General features: G+C 44.9%; 1 protein-coding gene across 4 annotated transcripts in view; it reads left to right on the forward strand.

The window, feature by feature from the left end:
• GRID1 (glutamate ionotropic receptor delta type subunit 1) overlaps positions 1–22,764 on the forward strand; it is a 688,675-nt gene that overhangs the window by 629,736 nt on the left and 36,175 nt on the right. For all 4 annotated transcript variants that reach the window (XM_043476200.1, XM_043476199.1, XM_043476202.1 and 1 more), the window contains one exon: positions 9,945–10,140. In XM_043476200.1, the coding sequence (XP_043332135.1) occupies positions 9,945–10,140 (196 nt within the window). The remainder of the gene's footprint in view (positions 1–9,944; positions 10,141–22,764) is intronic.

A 22,764-nucleotide genomic window follows, 5' to 3' on the forward strand; every position in this document is an offset into this window, starting at 1 on the left:
CAGGCACTATTGTAGGTAGAGGCGGGGAAAACTACCACAATTTGGCTGGAACTTCCCTGGTTTTAGTACTGAAAGTCCTATATCCCAGGAAACCTCTCTGTTCTGTACAAACTAGGATGATTGGCCATGCAGGTGTAGGCACTGTTGACAATGCAATAAACCGGACAATTCCATTCTAGGGGGAGAACTGCCATGAAACAGCCTGGTGTATATTTCTTTGTTTTTATCATATTATTTAAAGAAGGTGATATTTGGAGAAGGTGGCAACAGAGGATGAGACGGTTGGATGGCATCATCGACTCAATGAGTGTGAGTTTGAGCAAACTCCAGGAGATAGTGAAGGACAGGGAAGCCTGGTGTGCTGTGGTCCATGGGGTCGTAAAGAGTCAGACACAACTGAGTGACTGAATAACAGTTTTACGGAGGGTTGTCAGCAGAGGTCTCATGAAGAAGGTGATGTCTGATGTTCCCAGAGCACTGAGGGAATGAGCTGATTAGAGATGTGGAGGAAGAGTGTATCACACAGCTGCGAACCCCCAAGGCAGGAAGGCAGGGCAGCCTGTATGGTGAGAGCAGAGCTCTTGAGTCCAGATCATGTGTGACCTTTCAAGATATGTGAGGATTTGGGGTGTTTCTTGTAGATGTGGGAAGCACGTATGAGGCATATACCCTTCTTTCAAAAACTCTTGTCTGGCCACCCTGGTCTGCTTTGGCAGCCAAGGGAACCTGGGCTTGGGAGAATCCAAACAGAAGGTGTTCTAATAAGGGAAACTCCAGCCCACTTTGGTTCTGATGGGCCCTGGATGCCCAGGATGGCTCAGACTCCCTGGGGTCAATCCTGACATGTTGGTCTTACTCTGGGGATGGAAGATTCAACTCCCAGAGCCCCTTGGAGCCTGCTCCCTAAAGACTGCAGGGCCTGCGTTCAAGGGCAGGAGAGAGGCCCCTCTCTTCCAAGTGGATCTTGGCTGCGGGGGCAGTTGGCAGAGCGAGCGGACGTGGAGGACGCAGGATAGCACGCAGCTAGATTTCCAAGTCTCAGAGCTGACACTTGGCAGCAGGAGGATCTGTTAAATCATTCAGATCACACATGTTTATTATGTTTTTGCATCATAAAAAATGCAAACTTTACAGAAACACATTTGTAAAAAGTGGATATCTCCCTACAGTTCAGTGCCTATTCCTCCTATTTTCATCCTGATGTTTACTTCCATTTATTAGTGGTTACTTTTGACAACAATGGAAATATACTGTATACAAAAGCATCAAGTGTTTTTTTTTTTTCTTAGCATGTTTTAGGCATCTTTGAATTTCAATTGTAATCTAAGAAATGGGATTAGAGAGAAGAGAATGTGGAGGAAGATTGCAGGAGGGAGTGAGCACACATCAGCTGAGTACCCAGTACACCCACCCCCCACCTCTCCTTCCTAGACCCTCTCCTGGCCTCCTGTGTCCTGCAAGGATGCCTTTTCCTGCCACACGGCTCTTGTCCTGGTGGGTCACTGAGTGTCCTCATTGGTGTTAACCTGACAGTTTCCTGAGCTGGGGCACTGATCTGCAGTCACTCAGACCATAGCCTTTCCATACCAAGGAGCCCCATGCAATAGCCAGCATTGCCTGCTCCAGCCTCTCAGAGGGTCTCAGAGGGTCCTGGGTCTCCAGGGAAGAGATACTGATGAGCTCTGAGCCTGCCGGTCTCTGCTTCTCAGAAGCACAGCTTCTCCAGGTCTCAGCCCTGCCCTCAGCAGTCTATCCTCACACCTCCTCCCAGACCAACCCAAGAAAAGATAACGAAGGAACACACGCCCTCGATGTCAACTCCAATGGCTAAAACAGCCCCCTGCCTACTGCATAAAATCACTTCCTCCATCATTTTCTGTAATCCTTACTCTGCTTTATGACTCTTCGTAGCACTTTTCATCACTGGAAACATGACAATGGGGGTCAGCTGATGATGCCCCCTTGGGCCACATCCGGCTGGCAGTCTATTTTCCAGCAGCCTGCAGGCTAAGATTGTTTTTCTTTTTCTGAAACTTTTTTTTATAGTGTTCCAAAAAAAACACAAAACCAAGGGACATACAGCAGAGTGGTGTGTGGCCCTTACTGCCTGCCTGCATGCACTCGGTCCCTTCCCGGAAAGCTTGCCAAGTCCAGCATTTCGTAATGGTTGGGGTTTGTGTTTGTGGTTCATACATGTGCTTCTCTGTCTGCCTGCCTTCTTCATGCCGACTCCATGAGAGTGGGAGCTTTGTGCTGCTCATAGCTTTAGACCTACAACAGTGCTTGATAGTATATGCTCAGGAAATAGGTTATTATTTTTTTTCCATTGTATGAATGAAAGACTAAAGACCTTGAGATGCCTTTCAGAGCCCAAGGTTGAGAAGCATCTTGGAGTGTCTTCGCCTTCACCTGAAGTTCTGTTCACCTTGAAGTACCCAGGTTTGGGGTGGAGAGAATGGGGAATGTGACACAGCCTCAGTGGGAGCCTCTGCATAGGAGAAGGATCAGAGACACCCAAAGCCCAGGGGTGCCCTGGGGAAGAAACTCAGGAAGGGCAGGGAAATGGGCAGCACTACTACCCAAGGTCCTGGAGGCTGGCTGTGGAAGCCTGACCATGCGCTCCTAACTCATTTGTGCAGCATCCTCTTTTGCAGAGCCAGAAACGAGAGAGAAAAAGCAGGGCTGCTGAAATGATGGTAGAGGCATCTGTGGGCTGTAGTTACGACAGCTTCAGTTTACAAGAATGAGCCTCCCCACCCTCCTGTGACTTTGGGGTCAGTCCATTACTTCCTTTTCTCTCTTTCTGTCTCTTTTTCTTTTTGGCTGAATTGTGGCATACGGGATCTTAGTTCCCTACCAGGGATGGAACCTGTGCCTGCTGCATTCTGGACTGCCAGGGAAGTCCCCTTCCTTTTCTCCTTAAGGAGGAGATTTATCAGGCCTGTGATGATGGCAACCTCATAGTTGTTGGAATCTGTTCTACATATACTGTATATTGATTCTCCTCTTGTTGCAAGTATATTTATCTCCATTGCCAATGTAAATATTTCTGTAACATGCAAAGTTGTATTTATACATTCTGTATTATTGATTTTTTTCATGCTGCAAACACATTTATCTCTTTGTTAATGAAAATGTATCTCGGAAATAGTAAGATTGATTTATGAGAAGGGTAAGGGGCGGAAGGGAGGTGGTGCTGGTCTGGGTAGACTGTCCTTGGCCACAGCTGAAGGAGACAGTGTGGGACTTTCAGAAGGTGCCTGGTTCAATTGGAGGAAACTGCTCTCAGAGGCAAGGGATGCTGACAGAGTGCTTTTGTAAGACAGTCTGATGTGCTCATAGGAGTCAGCTATGCTTGCAGCTAGAGAAGACCCCCAAACTAGCAGTCCAGGACAGAGAAACAGCTCTATTGGTCCCACCCCCCAGTTTCAATAAGGTTTTGTTGTTGTTGTTTGGTTGCAAAGTTGTCTTGATTCTTTGCAACCCCATGGACTGTGTAGCCTGCCCAGCTCCTCTGCCCGTTGGATTTCGCAGGCAAGAATGCTGGAGTGGGTTGCCATTTCCTTCTCCAGGGGATCTTCAGTAGGGTACAACTAAGTAAAAGATATTGGCTCAATGGAAAGCCTGGAAGAGAGGCTAAGCTCTGCTGAGGGAAGATTATAACCCTCATCATGAATAAAAAGGTGAAGTAAGGAGACAGACAGCCAAGCACAGAGCTGAGACTCAGGTGCTTAAATGTGCGTGCCTCCACGGGACACTTAGTCAGTGCATACCCAGGCAGACTTAACTCTTCTAGAAATCCTTTCTTTAGCTCTGGCCAATGGGCTAGGTGCTGCCCCTCTTTGCTTCCAAGACCCTTCATGCAGCAGCTTTCTCCTAGTACTTCTCACATTGTTTAGTTACTATTGGTTTACTTTTCTAACCACTCATCACCCATCACTATGAACCCCTTGAGGATGCCCACCATACTTGCCTTGCCTCTGTGCTTTACCAAGCACCCACTAACTAACTAGTTAACTGTGGTTGGGGCATGTGGTTGAATGACTTCAGCCAGTTGCATCATTCATGATTTGGGTTTAGAGAGACACCACCTGTGAAAGGAAGATCTCCTTCATCTCTCTGTGGTGGGGGTGCTTGGACACTTTCTAGCAGTTGTGGCTGAAGAGACTGATTTGGCAAACATGCTAGATTAAGTGAGTTGCTCCTGGAGCCTTCTCCAGTTAAGCCTTCCTTGCTAGTTTGGATGGGAGTCCTATTGGATGTGAACATCTGTCTTCTGCTGACTGTTGACTTGGACCCTGGCTGGCTGGCTCTTCTTTATTCTTTCCTTCCATGTCCCTTCCAAAGCTGTGCCCTTGGACAAGAGGGTGAGTGCCCCTGGGTGATGGCAGTTTGGGCCCATGATTAGTTGGGCTCTTTTGCAAGCCTCCAAAGAGCCTTGCTGCTGCTGCTGCTGCTAAGTCACTTCAGTTGTGTCCCACTCTGTGCGACCCCATAGACGGCTGCCCACCAGGCTCCTCAGTCCCTGGGACTCTCCAGGCAAGAACACTGGAGTGGGTTGCCATCTCCTTCTCCAGTGTACAAAAGTGAAAAGTGAAAGTGAAGTTGCTCAGTCGTGTCCAACTCTTAGTGACCCCATGGACTGTAGCCTACCAGGCTCCTCCATCCATGGGATTTTCCAGGCAAGAGTACTGGAGTGGGGTTCCATTGCCTTCTCCGCCAAAGAGCCTTAGATAGGTTAGGTTTATTCACTCTGAAATATGATGGTAGTACCTACCATGTGTTAGTGAGCTTGGAAATTTTCCTTGAAAGAGGGAACGTTCATTAAAGGTGGGTAAAGATGGGGACTAGATCCCTGTATACAGACCCATGGCTATGAGTGGTGAGGGATGGAGGCCATGGGGCTGGTTCAGCAAAGATGGCAGTGGTGTTTTGGGATGGCAACAATGACCTTTATGGGGACAGAAATGGACATGAAGCCATTAGCATTTGGGCTGCCTGCTTGTATTCCAGAACTGCTCCCTGAGCCTCTGACCAGGGGCACCGTCATGAATAAATACCAAGAGGAGAGAGGAAATCTCCATTTCAAATGTGGGGATGAAACAGTAGTGCTGAACTCCTTGGCAGTTACACATCCATTCTAGGCTCATGGAAACTGCAGTAATTTAGAGCAGTTCCAGTATTTAGAATCAACTGTGTAATTCATCCTGATGTTTCCCATTCATCAAAGCCTTGTGTTTGTTTGTATTACCATGAGAAAAATAAAAAATGCGGGAAAAAAAAAAGATCCCCCTTCCTTTCATTACAGGCAAATTACGACAGAGTTACAACCCTTGGGGCCCTTCAAGCAAAGGAACATCTTGCTTCAATTAGATATAAATAATGAACAATAATTAGAAAGATTTCTTCATCGAATTTGTTATTTTATGTTTTCTTTCATCTGTAATGTATTGAAACGAATACAGAACTCTGTTTCTGGGCCATGTAGCTTGGCCTGAAGGAATTCCATGGAGGGTATCTCCAGAACAGGAGAAAGCTAGCTACGTTGCTGGCTTCTCCGTGTGCAGCCTGTGCAGGCTGGCCGCAGCCCTGGGTCTAGTGCTGCGGATGCAAATACGGAGCTGCTTTGGCTCTGTCTACTGAAGACCCCTAATGGCTCAGCAGGTAAAGAATCTGCCTGCAATGCAGGAGACACAGTTTCGATCCCTGGGTCAGGAAGGACCTCTGGAGAAGGAATTGGCAACCCACTTCAGTATCCTTGCCTGAAAAATCCCACGGACAAAGGAGCCTGGTGGGCTACAGTTCAAAGGGTTGCAAAGTGTCGGACATGACTGAGTGACAAAACACACACATACTGAGGACCCCGACCCATAATAATAGCACAGAATACCTGCTACTAGTGACCGGCCACTGAGTTTACATCAGTCGCTGCTCTAAGAACTGAACACGTATCACCTCATTTCATCTTCACAGCAACCTCTGCCATGGGCTCTACTTCTAACCCTGGTGGGTTTTTTTTTTTTTTGTTTTTTGTTTTTATTTAAAGATTTGGAAACTGAGGCTCAGGGAGGTCAGCTAACCAACAGAGGGCCCTCAGTGTTAGTGGGATGGGATTGAGAGGCAAGGCAAGTAACTGGACTCAGAGCCTGTGCATTACGTACTCTGCTGTGTTTTTCCCTGTAGTCATGGTGAGCTCTTACTGCCATAGAAGCCACACAGGGTATAGAGATGGCCAGGGAGCTGAGGGACGCTGATGTCTTCCCATAGGGAAAGGCAGCTGCTGGAACTTCAAGGGGTTTGCAGAAGTGTATCAGGTGGATGAGTAAGATAAAGGGATTCCAGGCAGAGGGAGTTCTGTGGTCTGGTGCCGCAAGTGGTGATCCTGTGGAATTTCTCATTTTAGCCTTACCCCTGGGGTCTGTGGACGCAGGTGCAATAGCTGAAGATGAGCTCAGAAGATGGAGGGTTGTGTGAGATCAGGTTGAAATGATTGGGTCTTTTCGTGGAAACAGTGACTCAGTGAGTGGTGGGGATGATGATTCTGGTTGATAAAAAGGAGAGACAGATTTCCAGAAGAGAAATAAACAACGAGAGATCCAGTTGGAGCCTGAAGAGAGAGACTGGTTCATCAGTAAGCTTTATGTTTTTTTTGCAATTCTATCCTATCGGCACATTGAATCAGGTACTGCTCCTCTTGTGTCAAATGAAACCTTTATGCCAGTTGGTCGTCCCTGATCTGACTCTTGCTCCCTACTCCAAAGAAGGCACAGCTCAGTCTTGTGCTCCTGGATTGCTAATGGACCTTCCTGATGCACCTGCTCCCTACATCGTGGACCTGGCCTGAGCTACTTGCTTCTCCTCCATGGACAACAGATGGAGGCTCTCAGAAGTGCTTTGGTTTATCTTCACCACCATTTGAATAACCTTCAACACTCCAGAGTCAAGAAAGCTCATATACAAACCCAGACTCCTTTCTTTATTCAAAAACAAATTAGGGGGAGAGGCTTCAGTTCAGTTGTTCAGTCAGTTCAGTTCAGTCGCTCAGCCGTGTCCGACTCTTTGCAGCCCCATGGACTGCAGCACAGCAGGCTTCCCTGTCCATCACCAACTCCAGGAGTTTACGCAAACTCATGTCCACTGAGTCGGAGATGCCATCTAACCATCTCATCCTCTGTCGTCCCCTTCTCCTCCCGCCTTCAATCTTTCCCAGCATCAGGGTCTTTTCCAGTGAGTCAGTTCTTCGCATCAGGTAGCCAAAGTATTGGAGTTTCAGCTTGAGCATCAGTCCTTCCAATGAATATTCAGGACTGATTTCTTTTAGGACTGACTGGTTGGATCTCCTTGCAGTGCAAGGGACTCTCAAGAGTCTTTTCCAACACCACAGCATCAATTCTTCAGTGCTCAGCTTTCTTTGGAGTCCGACTCTCACATCCATACATGACTACTGGAAACACCATAGCTTTGACTAGATGGACCTTTGTTGGCAAAGTAATGTCTCTGCTTTTTAATATGCTGTCTAGGTTGGTCATAACTTTTCTCCCAAGGAGTAAGCGTCTTTTAATTCCATGGCTGCAGTCAACATCTGCAGTGATTTTGGAGCCCAAAAAATAAAGTCTGTCACTGTTTCCACTGTTTCCCCATCTATTTGCCATGAAGTGATGGGACCAGATGCCATGATCTTAGCTTTCTGAATGTTGAGCTTTAAGCCAACTTTTAAACTCTCCTCTTTCACTTTCATCAAGAGGCTCTTTAGTTCTTATTCACTTTCTGCCATAAGGGTGGTGTCATCTGCATATCTGAGGTTGTTAATATTTCTCCCAGCAATCTTGATTCCAGATTGTGCTTCATCCAGCCCAGCATTTCTCATGATGTACTCTGCATATAAGTTAAATAAGCAGGGTGACAATATACAGCCTTGACGTACTCCTTTCCTGAAATGGAACCTGTCTGTTGTTCCATGTCCAGTTCTAACTGTTGCTTCTTGACCTGCATACAGATTTCTCTGGAGGCAGGTTAGGTGGTCTGTTATTCCCATCTCTTTAAGAATTTTCCGCAGTTTGTTGTGATCCATACAGTCAAAGGCTTTGGCATAGTCAATAAAGCAGATATAGGTGTTTTTCTGGAACTCTCTTGCTTTATCGATGATCGAACAGATGTTGGCAATTTGATCTCTGTTTCCTCTGCCTTTTCTAAATCCAGCTTGAACATCTGAAATTTCACAGTTGACATACTGTTGAAGTCTGGCTTGGAGAATTTTGAGCATTACTTTGCTAGTGTATGAGATAAGTGCAATTGTGTGGTGGTTTGAACATTCTTTGGCATTGCCTTTCTTTGGGATTGGAATGAAAACTGACCTTTTCCAGTCCTGTGGCCACTGCTGAGTTTTCCAAATTTGCTGATATATTGAGTGTAGCACTTTCACAGCATCATCTTTCAGGATTTGAAATAGCTCAACTGGAATTCCATCACCTCCACTAGCTTTGTTCATAGTGATACTTCCTAAGGCCCACTTGACTTCTCATTCCAGGATGTCTGGCTCTAGGTGAGTGATCACACCATCCTGGTTGTCTGGCCCATGAAGATCTTTTTTGTATAGTTCTTCTGTGTATTCTTGCCACCTCTTCTTAACATCTTCTCCTTCTGTTCGGTCCATACCATTTCTGTCCTTTATTGTGCCCATCTTTGCATGAAAAGTTCCCTTTGTATCTCTAATTTTCTTGAAGAGATCACTAGTCTTTCCCCTTCTATTGTTTTTCTCTATTTCTTTGCATTGATCACTGAGGAAGGCTTTATTATATCTTCTTGTTATTCTTTGGAACTCTGCATTCAAATGCGTATATCTTTCCTTTTCTCCTTTGCCTTTCACTTCTCTTCTTTTCGTAGCTATTATGAAAGCTTACGGTAAGGCCTCCTCAGACAACCATTTTGCCATTTTGCTTTTCTTTTTCTTGGGGATGATCTTGATCAGTGCCTCATCTACAGTATCACAGACCTCTGTCCATAGTTCTTCAGGCACTCTGTTTATCAGATTTAATCCCTTGAATCTATTTGTCACTTCCACTATGTAATCGTAAGGGATATGATTTAGGTCATACCTGAATGGCTTCCCTGATGGCTCAGATGCCTACAATGCAGGAGACCTGGGTTCAATCCCCGAGTCAGGAAGATCCCCTAGAGAAGGAAATGGCAATCCACTCCAGCATTCTTGCCTGGAAAATCCCATGGTCAGAGGAGCCTGATAGGTTACAGTCTGTGGGGTCACAGAGTCGGACACGACTAAGCGGCTTCACTATCACTTTCTTTGAATGGTCTATTGGTTTTCCCTACTTTCTGCAATTTAAGTCTGAATTTGGCAATAAGGGCAGATGCTTGGAAGGCAATAGTTGGGTGGAATTCCAGAACAGTTGCAAGCTTTGGAGGAGACATGCCTCTTCATGGTCACAGTCTCTGAGTGTGTGTCCACGATACACCAGCTCTGGGTGTCAGAGACCAGTCACTGTCGTTGGTCTTGCCGTGATGTTTCTCTTTCCTGTGCCTTTGTAGGCATTTGAGTTGGAGACCTTCAGTGTACAGCCTCCGGTGTTGCCATGACTCTTCTGTTATGATGGTCTGTCTATGTGTTTCTACAGTTCAACTCTAAGCATCTTGAGGACAGGATTCATGTCTTATTCATCCTTTTGTCTCTCAGGCTCAGTGGCTCAGCACAGCACCTGGTTTTAGGCATTTAACAGCCTTACTGAATTAATCTACAGTGAAGAAAAGTAACTTGGATAGAATGAGATCCTGGCAAGTCATGTTCCAGGCCTTGGGACTCATGCCGCTGGGGTTTGGGAGTGATGGGTGAGGACAGTGGGCCACACCTGGCTCCAACCTCAGGCGGACTTTGTGTGTATCCCCACAGGGTGCCCCATGTACCCATGTTTCATATCCATATTTTATTTCAGGACGTTCCAGGACCTGTCCAAGCAAGTGGAGATGTCTTACGGCACTGTCCGGGATTCTGCTGTGTACGAGTACTTCCGAGCCAAGGGCACCAACCCTCTGGAGCAAGACAGCACGTTTGCTGAGCTCTGGCGGACCATCAGCAAGAATGGAGGGGCTGACAACTGTGTGTCCAGTCCTTCGGAAGGCATCAGGAAGGTAGGTGGGAGCTGGCCACCCAGGCATGTGTGTGCTGGGACAGGAGCCATAAGGACGGTCATCCTTGGGGTAGGAAACACCCTCCCAGAGGCATCTCTTTGAGTATCCCTGTCACCTGCAGGGTGACCCATCTTCAGCAGCGTCGATAGGCATTTCTCATCAACATGTGGGTAAAGAGGCACACATTCTTCAGGTAGATGCCCAATTTTGGCAGGAGATGCAAAGGAGCTGGCAGAAGGGAAACTTAAGGCCCTTCTGAGTTTCCAGCGGATCAGGGAAGGGCAGGGAGGTTAAGCCCAAGACCTGGATCTCCCTCTTCCTGGGTTCATAGGATGGTGGTACAGAGGGGTCTGCCCACCCCAAGTAAGAACACTCAATAAAAGCAGACACAGAGGACCAGGGGAGAGGGAGAGGAAGTGGGGGCAGGGTTCAGGGAAGGGTGGGCACCATGTGGGACCATGCTGTGGAGCAGAGGTGTGCTTGGGAGATGGTGCTAAGGACAGCAAGCCCAGCATGGAGACTGAATGGGGGCAGGGGTGGAACTGAGGGAGCACCCCATGGGAAGAGCCCAAGCCAGAGAGAGGATGGGCAGGAAAAGATGAGCCCATTCTTCAGAAACGGGTTAGACTTTGCTAATTTGTTTCAGTGAGTTTTCACAGTGACTCAAATTAATTATGATTATCCCATTATGCAGATGGGAATCAGCATGGGTCACAGTCCTCATTGGATTCTCATGCCTGAGGTTCCAGACTGAGGGGTTTGGTGTTTATCCGCCACGTGCTGCAGAACACGTGAAGGTCATGGTGTGATGAAGGCAGGTGTCATAAGGATGTTTCAGGTGGGGGCACCTTCTTCTCAGTGACCCTCATGTACAGAGGCTGCTTACTCTTGGTCATTAGTGAACAATGCAGGAAAGATGTGCACAGTGGCCAACACTACTGTTTCTCTGGGTAGACCTCTCTGTCCAGCCCATCTTGCTCAGCATCTCTTCCCTTCTGTTCTCTATTCACCCTGACCCACCATTTCTGCAGAATCTTCACACATTCACATGCATTCACACACACACATGCACATGCATGCATACACTCATCCAGCCTGCCTCAGCGTGTCTTACATTTCCCTACCCATCAATGCTACCTCTGCAGAGCATTCCTACAGGCTCTCACACATAGTCACTCATGCACATGCTCCCACTACACACACACACACACACACACTAATGCTCACACATATTCACACACTCATGCTCACATCTGTGTTCTACATCCCCGGTCATTTGGCAATCCCTTGGATTTACTGTGGATTTCCCAGGTGGTGCAGTTGTAAAGAATCCGCCTCCAAATGCAGGAGATACAAAAGGCACAGGTCTGATTCCTGGGTCTGGAAGATCCCCTGGATGAGGAAATGGCAACCCCCTCTAGTATTCTTGCCTGGGAAATCCCATTGACAGAGGAGCCTGATGGGCTACAGTCCATGGAGTCACAAAGAGTTTGACATGGCTGAGCATGCACTCACACACCCTGGCCTTACTGCAGAGGGCAGTGGGTATAAGGGGGAGGCTGCAGAAAGTTTCAAGGCCTCTAGAGTCTACCACCTTGCTCTTCATGATAAGAAAAGCCCTCAGTAGTTTGCCAACCCCTCTCAAGAATGGGTCCAGGGAGAGAGGCAGAGCCTGAGTCTTGCTTCAGAAGCAGTAGGGCCTAGCTCCTGGCATAGTGTCATGAGGCAGGGCTCTGTGTGGTGTAGGAGTCCCTGTGGTCTGCATGCCCACAGGGCAGTCAGCTTGGGGTGGCTTCTCCCTGTTGTTTAGCAAAGTTAAGCAACAGAGAGTGTCTGGGCTCTGAAGCCTGGCACATTTGGGTGTGAATCCCAGTTCCACAGCTCACCAATGATGTTTACATTGAAAGCCCCAGTCTTCTTGTCAAACCCCTAGATGTTAAGAGAATCTTGGCCAATTTCCCATTTGGGGGGTCTCTTTAAACACTTGAAACATTTAAAAGAACACATTGTGGTAGATTTGGAATGTTTATATTTAACCAAGTGATATCATAACAAAAATAATAGAATGCAGCATAGATGTGCTAGTCCTATGCTCACAAGGTTTATTAAAACTTCTTATGTCCTCGTGCACAAAGAAATATGGTGCTCTCACCTCGAGCTGCTGGGTCTTCTTTCATCCCTGACAGTGGATCTTTGTGGCTGTAGGTGACCTCATTTGCGGATAATGAATACAAAGTTGATTTAAGGCCTTTTATGAATGTAAGACTTGAGCCAAATGTCCTTTGAGTTTCCCTTCTCTGCTTTCTTTGTCTCTCATAGAGAGCCAATACTCCCATCCAAACTGGATGCTTATGAAGATTCATTGCAACAAGGCTACAAAAAGAACTTCTAAAAGAAAAGATACAGCTTTTGACTTTATCAAACTTCTGTTCGTTACAAGATACTTTATAAAGAAAATAAAAAGGCAGGTCACACACTGGGAGTGAATATTAACAATGTATGCAGCCAATATAGGATTAATATCCTGTATGGATATTACATGAAAAACTTTTACAAATGAATAAGGAAAGTTCAAACAATTTAATAGAAAAATGAGCAAAAGACTTGTACAGGACTTTCACAGAAGAGGTACCAAATATGGTCAGTAATCATGTGAAGAAATGTTCAAAGTCATTAGTGTTTCCACAAAATGAAAATCAAGACCATAAAGATATATCACTTTATATCAATTAGACTTGCCCCAAAGGAGAGGTGGTGGAGAGGATTGAGTAACAGGTGGCTAATTGCTGGTGGGAGTGTACTCAGTACTGCCACTTTGGGAACAAATTGTCATTCTCTTAGAAAGTGGAGTTTTTCATACCCACTGACCTAACAATTCCACTCCTATGTATCCATCCCAAACAAACTTCTGTAGCACCTCAGACACAGGAAAGGCCATGGTAGCATTGCTTATAGAGCCAGGGTTCTGGAAGCAGTCCAAATGAGCATTAACAAGTTTAAAAATAAGTAAGACATGTGTGTCTCTTTTTCTGTTTTGCATATAGGGTTATCATTACCATCTTTCTAAATTCCATATATGTGCGTTAGTGTACTGTATTGGTCTTTATCTTTCTGGCTTACTTCACTCTGTATAATGGGCTCCAGTTTCATCCATCTCATTAGAACTGATTCAAATGATTCTTTTCAATGGCTGAGTAATATTCCATGGGGTATATGTACCACAGCTTCCTTATCCATTCGTCTGCTGATGGGCATCTAGGTTGCTTCCGTGTCCTGGCTATTATAAACAGTGCTGCGATGAACATTGGGGTGCACATGTCTTTTTCAGATCTGGTTTCCTCGGTGTGTATGCCCAGGAGTGGGATTGCTGGGTCACATGGCAGTTCTATTTCCAGTTTTTTAAGAAATCTCCACACTGTTCTCCATAGCGGCTGTACTAGTTTGCATTCCCACCAACAGTGTAAGAGGGTTCCCTTTTCTCCACACCCTCTCCAGCATTTATTGCTTGTAGACTTTTGGATAGCAGCCATCCTGACTGGCGTGTAATGGTACCTCATTGTGGTTTTGATTTGCATTTCTCTGATAATGAGTGATGTTGAGCATCTTTTCATGTGTTTGTTAGCCATCTGTATGTCTTCTTTGGAGAAATGTCTGTACAGAACAGACTTTTGGACTCTGTGGGAGAAGGCAAGAGTTGGATGTTTTGAGAGAACAACATTGAAACATATGTATATTATCTAGGGTGAAACAGATCACCAGCCCAGGTTGGATGCATGAGACAAGTGCTCGGGGCTGGTGCACTGGGAAGACCCATAGGGATCGGGTGGAGAGTGAGGTGGGAGGAGGGATCGGGATGGGTAATACATGTAAATCCAAGGCTGATTCATGTCAATGTATGGCAAAAACCACTACAATACTGTAAAGTAATTAGCCTCCAACTAATAAAAATAAATGGAAAAAAATAAAAATAAGTAAGACCTGCAGTGAAAGGACTAAACCACAGCTTCATGTAACAGTGTGGGTGAATCTTCGGTTCAGTTCAGTTCAGTTGCTCAGTCGTGTCCGACTCTTTGCGACCCCATGAATCACAGCACGCCAGGCCTCCCTGTCCATCACCAACTCCCGGAGTTTACTCAAACCCATGTCCATCGAGTCAGTGATGCCATCCAGCCATCTCATCCTCTGTCGTCCCCTTCTCCCCCTGCCCCAATCCCTCCCAGCATCAGGGTCTTTTCCAATGAGTCAACTCTTCGCATGAGGTGGCCAAAGCATTGGAGTTTCAGCTTCAGCATGTTAGCTGAATAAATATTGAGTAAAGAAGAGTGAAAGTAACAGCCGCTCAGCTGTGTCTGACGCTCTGCGACCCCATGGACTACAGGTTCCCCTGTCCATGGAATTATCTGGGCCAGAATACTGGAGCAGGTAGCCATTCCTTTCTCCAGGGGATCTTCCCAACTCAGGGATCGAACCTAGGTCTCTCGCATTGCAGGAGCTGAGCTAAGAGAGCTCAGCATTTACCAGCTGAGCTATGAGAGAAGCCCAAAAGAAGAATATGAAAGGCAATTTCACATGGGTCAACTGATAGAAAATAACAGTCAACATAGCAACCACTTCAGTTCGGTTCAGTCACTCAGTCATGTCCGACTCTTTGCGACCCCATGAACCACAGCACACCAGGCCTTCCTGTCTATCACCAACTCCCGGAGTCCACCCAAACCCATATCCATTGAGTCAGTGATGCCATCCAACCATCTCATTCTCTGTCGAGCCCTTCTCCTCCTGCCCTCAATCTTTCCCAGCATCAGGGTCTTTTCAAATGAGTCAGCTCTTAGCATCAGGTGGCCAAAGTATTGGAGTTTCAGCTTCAGCATCAGTCCTTCCAATGAACACCCAGGACTGATCTCCTTTAGGAAGGACTGGTTGGATCTCCTTGCAGTCCAAGGGACTCTCAAGAGTCTTCTCCAACACCACAGTTCAAAAGCATCAATTCTTCAGCACTCAGCCTTCTTTATAGTCCAACTCTCACATCCATACATGACCACTGGAAAAACCATAGCCTCAACTAGATGGACCTTTGTTGGCAAAGTAATGTCTCTGCTTTTTTAATATGCTGTCTAGGTTGGTCATAACTTTCCTTCCAAGGAGTAAGTGTCTTTTAATTTCATGGCTGCAATCACCATCTGCAGTGATTTTGGAGCCCCCCAAAATAAAGTCAGCCACTGTTTCCACTGTTTCACCATCTGTTTGCCATGAAGTGATGGGACTGGATGCCATGATCTTAGTTTTCTGAATGTTGAGCTCTAAGCCAACTTTTTCACTCTCCTCTTTCACTTTCATCAAGAGGCTCTTTAGTTCTTCACTTTCTGCCATAAGGGTGGTATCATCTGCATATCTGAGGTGATTGATATTTCTCCTGGCAATCTTGATTCCAGCTGGTGCTTCCTCCAGCCCAGCATTTCTCAGGATGTACTCTGCATATAAGTTAAATAAGCAGAGTGACAATATACAGCCTTGATGTACTCCTTTTCCTATTTGGAACCAGTCTGTTGTTCCATGTCCAGTTCTAACTGTTGCTTCCTGACCTGCATACAGGTTTCTCAAGAGGCAGCTCAGGTGGTCTGGTATTCCCATCTCTTTCAGAATTTTCCAGTATATTGTGATCCACACAGTCAAAGGCTTTGACATAGTCAATAAAGCAGAAATAGATATTTTTCTGGAAGTCTCTTGCTATTTCGATGATCCAGCAGATGTTGGCAATTTGATCTCTCGTTCCTCTGCCTTTTCTAAAGTCAGCTTGAACATGTGGAAGTTTATGGTTCTGTATTGCTGAAGCCTGGCTTGGAGAATTTTGAGCATTACTTTATTAACATGTGAGATGAGTACAATTGTGCGGTAGTTTGAGCATTCTTTGGAATAATGTATAAAACACAGGTATACATACATCCAAAGTAAGAGTAAAATATAAGACTCAGGGTAGTGGTTACTACAGATGGGAGAGGCAGAGCAAGACGAGGGAGAGAAGTATATTATTGGATGGAAGTCAGGGTCAGTGTTAGCTTTACAGTCACAGGTTTTTTGTTTTTATCTTTTATTTCTCATTATGAACCAAGGTTCACAATTAATATTATTCTTTGCACCTACCTATATTTTTTAGATAAATAATTCCAGGCTAGCCAGGCAGAGTTCGGCTCCCAGACCACACCACCCTCCTCCTCTCCTTGCAGGCGCCCAGGTACATGCCTACTCTCACTCCTGGAGTACATCAAGAAGGCAGACACCACCAATAAAGCCCTCTGGAGCACAATAAATCTGGAAATGTGTCCTTAGAGAGGCATCTTCCCATCATCCTATTTACATCAACCTCTGGTGATATTTAGGGTCTTACTCATGAATTTAAAAAAATGTTAAAAAATAAGTGGTGGAAGATGCAAATAAGAGATTGTCTATAAATGCCTAAAGCTTCATGGTACAGAATCTAGTATTTTTCCAATACAGAGGATGTGTTGCTTTTATGATACCTTCCTTTTATAAACCCCAAGCCAGCCTTGGGGGTCACAAATCTCCCTATTGCATTTGGATCTTTAAGGAAAAAAAAAAAAACAACAACAAAAAAACTACCTGTCAGCACTAGGCAAATGTTAAGGGTTTTATAACTGGTGTCATATAAGTGAGTTTATAGTACTTTCAGAAAGTAGAGTGCACTGCATTTTTTCACTGCAAGAAGTACTCAGATTCATTCTCAAACCCTCCTTCTACAAGTGCCTGTTTGGGTGGCTACTGTGCCTACATGCTTATCTGAAACTCTTTCTGTCTCCTGCCCTTATGGAACTGACCTTGATCCCCCAGACCATGCCTTCAAATGCCTTATGAATCCCTGGTCCTTGGCAGACTAGACTGGGTAGGGTTATGCCCTGAGTGAGGGTCATATCTTGAATCTAGAAACTATAAGGAAAAATCCAGCATCCTTGGAAATATGAGTGTGGTCTTGGTATTCAGGGAGGCGGGACTTCTCCAAATCCCAGACAGAACTCGGTTGAGTGCAGTGCAGGCAGCCTGACAAAGGTGAGAACTGGATGCCCCCAAGGAATTACAGAGGAAACTGCCTTCACAAAAGGAGGATGCTCCCACTTCTAATTTCAAGTTACTCATTGGTGACCTGGGTCCATTTCCAGAGAGTGCTTGGTAGTGGAACAATGTCTAATTGCTGCTAAAGTCAAGGAGCTTGATATTGTGAGTAACCTCGGAGAGCTGCTATTATTTTTTTTTCCTTGGGAGTGCTGCAGCTTTTAATGACTTGAAACCAATTTAGGTGGGAAATTGCTTAGCAAGAGGTGATCACTTTTGCACAGTATCAGAACCAGAGAAAGGAATTATGTCATAGTTGCCCCCGCTACTGTGACCTATTCTTTTATGCCAGCCATCACTCAGATAAGGAGGAGGCAGCCCTTTCTGGGCCCTGGTGAAGAGAGCAGAAAGGAATTTGGAAGGGGAGAGAAGTTCTATTTATTTATTGAAAGTCTACAGTGTGCAGTTTTTAGAGCAAACCTGCCTGGCGCCCATTAATTCTCAATAAATACTGGATTGTCCCTGAATGAGTCAGCTGTTTGTTGTTGGACTGACCAGAAACACATAAATTGGCCGTGTAGTTGGTGCCATCAGTGAGCAGGTTACCCTCTGTGAATTCCTTGATGGGCGGGATGAGGGAAATAGCTTTATGGTTGCTTTCAGGCTCAATACCCACCTGTTAGGAAAGAGATTCTGTTGATCCTTGGTGAGCAAAGAGAGACTGCTTTCATTTCCCTCAGCCACCTGCACTTGTCAGGAAAGTGTCTACAAACTATGATCCATGGGCTGAATCTGGCCTATCACTTGCTTTTACAAATAAAGTTTTATTGGAACACACACTCGATTGTTTACACTGTGTCTACCGCCGCTTTTCTGCTACTTAAATACAGCTGAGTAGTTGTGGCCATGTGGTCTCCAAAGCCTAAAATATTTATTATCTGGCCTTTTATAGAAAAAGTTTTGAGGATCCCTAGTCCAGAGCAATGGCTGCTTCAGGGATATTTCCTGAAGGTTAGTGTCATTTGATAGCTCATAGACATATCCAGTAGCTCATCATCTAAGCTCTGTATCATCTAAGAATGCATGAGCACATCTAGGAGGTAGTCCTCCTCTGACTTTACATCGTCTAACAGCATATAGGCACCTAGTTCCACACCATCTAGTAGCATACAGGCTGCGTCCTTTCTTGTCCTTTTCAGGCCTAACTCTGGTGGCACACAGACTTCGCCCTCACTACCCTGGACCCAGCCTCACTCCTGGCCTGGCCCAATTCCCCCCTGAAATCTGTTGAGCAGTCTCTATGTACCAGGCACTCTGCCAGATGATCTACATATATTATTCTTTCCATCCTAAACAGAACTACTTGATTGTCATTATCTCCATCATGTAGAAAGGGGACTGACCCTCAGGGAGATTAAGTGGCTTGTTCAAGGTCACACAGATGTGAGTAAGCCACAGTACAGTCATATCTCACTCCAACTTTGCCTCTTGCTGTAGGGTTACATCCCATTTCCATAACCAATGTGTCCGCACCCTCCTTGCATACTGTTTACTTGTGATTCTATTTCCCTTCCTCTTTTAACCCAAGCAGCAAGATATATGGCTGGCTGCCATGTTTAAAAGCCTTACCTCTCTTTCCATGTGACATAGCAGAGGTTATTTAGGTCTGCAATTGTATCTTTTGATTTCCCAATTATTAAAAATATCAATTAGAGAAACTCTGGGGTGCAGAATTGAGCTGGCAAGTGGTTTGAATTTATATGATAATAACTATGTCACATGAAATCAGACTTTAAATGTTGTCGGTGAGACTTTATTTTTCTTGAGCTTGATCAACTCTCTCAAGTAACATCCAGCCATAACACAGTTTCTATGCAGTGTCAGGGCTGACCCAGGCTGCCAATTTATTAAGTCTTTCCATAAATCAGACCTAATATTTAATAGCATTGTCAAATAGAATATAGTTTAATAGTTTAAATGTCAATCTTCACAGCTCATTGGGCTCTTTGAATAAATAGACAAGTAGCCAGTTTCAGACCCTGTGGCTGGAGATAGTATCTGTCTGAGGGAAGTCACTGTGGAGTCGAGCAGTCGTAACAGAAGGTGGTTTTTTTCCACTCAGTAAATATCGCTGAGGTCATAAAGTGTGAATGCAAATGCAGGAAGAAAACGGGCTCACAAATCTTATTTATTTCCACACTGATCTAATGCTTGCCCTGGCGCCAGATTGCGTGTGGGTATCACCCATCAACACCTGCCTTTATTTCTTCCCTGGGGCTCTCTGCTTTGTGACAGGGGATGCTCTCATTGTGTACACTCCCCACTGAGTGCCAGGGACCATCCCTTATGGCAGAAAAGGTGGTCCCTAGAAGTCCTACAGTCTTCCATGGGAGGGTCAGGAATTTTGATGCACCACATTTGGAAGAAGAGATGTGAGGAAGCATCCTGGTTCCATGGCATATTGGATGTCGTTATAGAGGAGCAGGAAGAGGCTTATCTGGGATGACACTTCTTTGTGTTTGGGAGATGCTGGGTTCAGTGATCAGGAAGATTTTGTCAAGTCAATGAAGGGGACCCTTGATGCAGGTCTGACCCCACTCCCTTCCCCCCCCACCAGCTGCAACAAAAAGGGCTGATACAAACTAGGCAACCCTGTACGGTGGAAACCAACAACTCTCTTAGCAGCAACAGGCCTTGTTGGCAGGCCCCAAGACACACATTTTGTCCTTTTCCTGCTACCAAGTCAATGCATATTGGGGATTCCAGATGCCTCATTCTTCTCAGACACTCACATTGGATAATCATCCATCTCTATTCTTTTGCACTTGTTCAAAAGGCACTATATCCTTTTTGCAAGTTCAATGATCTCTTTGTCCCTTCATTTATTCGCTTATTCATCCATTCAAGACATGTAATTTGAATAGTTTCCATTTAAGAGCTTGGAGATGTAAATTTAAGTTCCACTTTCCACCAAATTTAATCGGTGGCTTTGGTCAAGAGAATTCACCTCTCTGGGCTACCTGTGAGACCAAGACAAGCCTGCCCAGATTAGTTGTGTTTACCAGTGCAGAAGTGGTTCCACTTCTGATACAGTGTCCAGTGGGGACAACAGTGCTACAGTTGACGTTCAGTAGATGTCAGCAAGTTGCCTTAGCACCTACTATATATTAGAAAAAGAGCATGATAAAAATATGAAGACAAATAGCACTTAGTCTTTTTATGAGGTATAACTGACAAACAGTAAAACTCACGTATATTAAGTGATTATTTCATGGGTTTAAGACTAATGCATACAACTGTGTAATCACCACTCCAAAACAAGATATGGTCATCCTTCAGTATATGAGGGGGATTTGTTCCAAGACACTGCAGATACCAAAATTCATGGATATTCAAGTCCCTTATATAAAATGGGTAGTGTTTGCATATAACTGCAAGCATCCTCCTATATGCTTTAAATAATCATCAGTCATTATAAGGTTACTTACAATACCTAATACAATGTAAATGCTATGTAAATAGTTGTAAATACAATGTAAATGAAATGCAAATCAGTGCCAAGAAGCAACAAATTCAAGTTTTTCTTTTTGGAATTTTCTGGAATTGTTTTTTTATATTTTTTATCATACACAGTGGTTGAATTCACAGTGCAGAACCCGCAGATACAGGTGGCCAACTGTGTAGAACATTTCCATCATCTTCAAAAGTTTTCTCATGTTACCTTTTAGAAACTTCTCCCCCTGACCTCAACAGCAACCAGTTATGAATTTCTGGTGAGCTTTCCATGTGGTGCTAGTGGTAAAGACCCAGCCTGCCAATGCAGGAGACATAAGAGACATGGGTTCCATTCCTGGGTCAGGAAGATCCCCTAGAGTAGGGGATGACTACCTATTTCAGTATCCTGGCCTAGAAAATCCCATGGGCAGAGGAGCCTGGCAGGCTACAGTCCATGGGGTTGCAAAGAGTTGGTCACAGCTGTGTGACTGAGCACATGATGCACTTGAATTTCTGGTGTGTGAGTGCTTGTTCAGCCAGTCAGTCATGTCTGACCCTTTGTGACCCTATGGACTGTAGCCAACCAGACTCTTCTGTCCATGGGATTTTCCAGGCAAGAATACTGGAGTGGGTCGCCATTTCCTCCAGGGGATCTTCTGACCCAGGGATCAAACCCATGTCTCCTGCATGGTGGGAGGATTCTTTACCACTGAGCCACCTGGGAAGCCACAGATTATATTTACATGTTCTTACACCATTTATTTAAATGACTTATATTTAATTAACAAATGACTAGATGCTTTGATTGAAAATCAATTGGACATATGTGTTGGTCTGTTTCTAGATTCTCTATTCTGTTGCATTGATCTATATATCTATTCTTTTGCTAATAAAAAGTCTTAATCACTATAGCTTTATAATAATTCTTTAAATCAGACTGTGCTTTCAACTAAGATTATTTGGAGAGTTCTAGAACTTCTGCATGTCCATTTAAATTTTATAACCATCCTGTCAATTTCCTTAAGAAAACTTGAGATTTTTGATAGTTATTACATTGAATCTATAGATATTTGGAGGGAAAGTTGTAACCTTACACTATTGAGTTTTTAAATATGTAAACATAGTTTTTCCTTTTAAAACATCAACTTTTGATATTATTGACTTTTCTCAGTTTTCATATCATTGATTCACATTTTTGGTAATTTTTTTTTTCTTGTGTCTGTGCTTGTTACCGAAAGGTATGCATGGGGGTGTCTGGCTGCTCATCACTCAAAAGCCAGTAAACAGGCCAGGTTGGTGGAAAGGAAAGTTTGCTTTATTTCCGATGTCAGCAACTGGCGGCGGGGAGGGTGGCAGACATCCGTCCAAAGGCTGACTCCCCCACCCCTGAGGAGCAGGGGGTGAGAGCTTTTATAGACAGTGGAGAGCAGGCTACATGCAGAAACAGCAGTCATCTCTAACAATCATCTTCAAATTGGTCATCAGTGGTCTGACTGGCATCATCTTGGTTGTTTTAGATACAGTTCATAGTCAGTTTCGGGGTCCATTTGTTCCCATTTATTTGCAGTCAGTTCTCGGAATTGTGGCAGCTCTTGTCCTAGGTATAGTCTGGTCATCGTGTAGTTAACTTCTCCACCTGGTGTTTTGGTATCTATACAACAACTTACAGGATATGGCTCAGAATGTTATTTACAGTCCTTGAGAAAGAACTAAAGGTCCTTGACTATTCATAATGACTACATTATTATTACTTAGTCTCCTTTGACTGTCTTCCTTTGTTTCAGCATTTCTCACTTCTCTGATTAAACTTATTTTTTGACTAAAGTTTTCCACAGGCAAGAGGCATACAGAGGACATGGTGGAGAGGCAAGGACCATATGGTCCTGCTCCATTTCATGCTCAGATGCTCAGTCGTGTCTGACTCTTTGGGACCATGGACTGTAGCCTGCCAGGCTTCTTTGTCCATGGGATTCTCCAGGTAAGAAGACTGGCGTAGGTTGCCATTTCCTACTCCAGGGGATCTTTATGAACCGGGGGTCGAACCAGCCTCCTGCCTCTCCTGCA

Source organism: Cervus canadensis, chromosome 8, assembly GCF_019320065.1.
Source record: "Cervus canadensis isolate Bull #8, Minnesota chromosome 8, ASM1932006v1, whole genome shotgun sequence".
NCBI classification, from domain to species: Eukaryota; Metazoa; Chordata; class Mammalia; order Artiodactyla; family Cervidae; genus Cervus; species Cervus canadensis.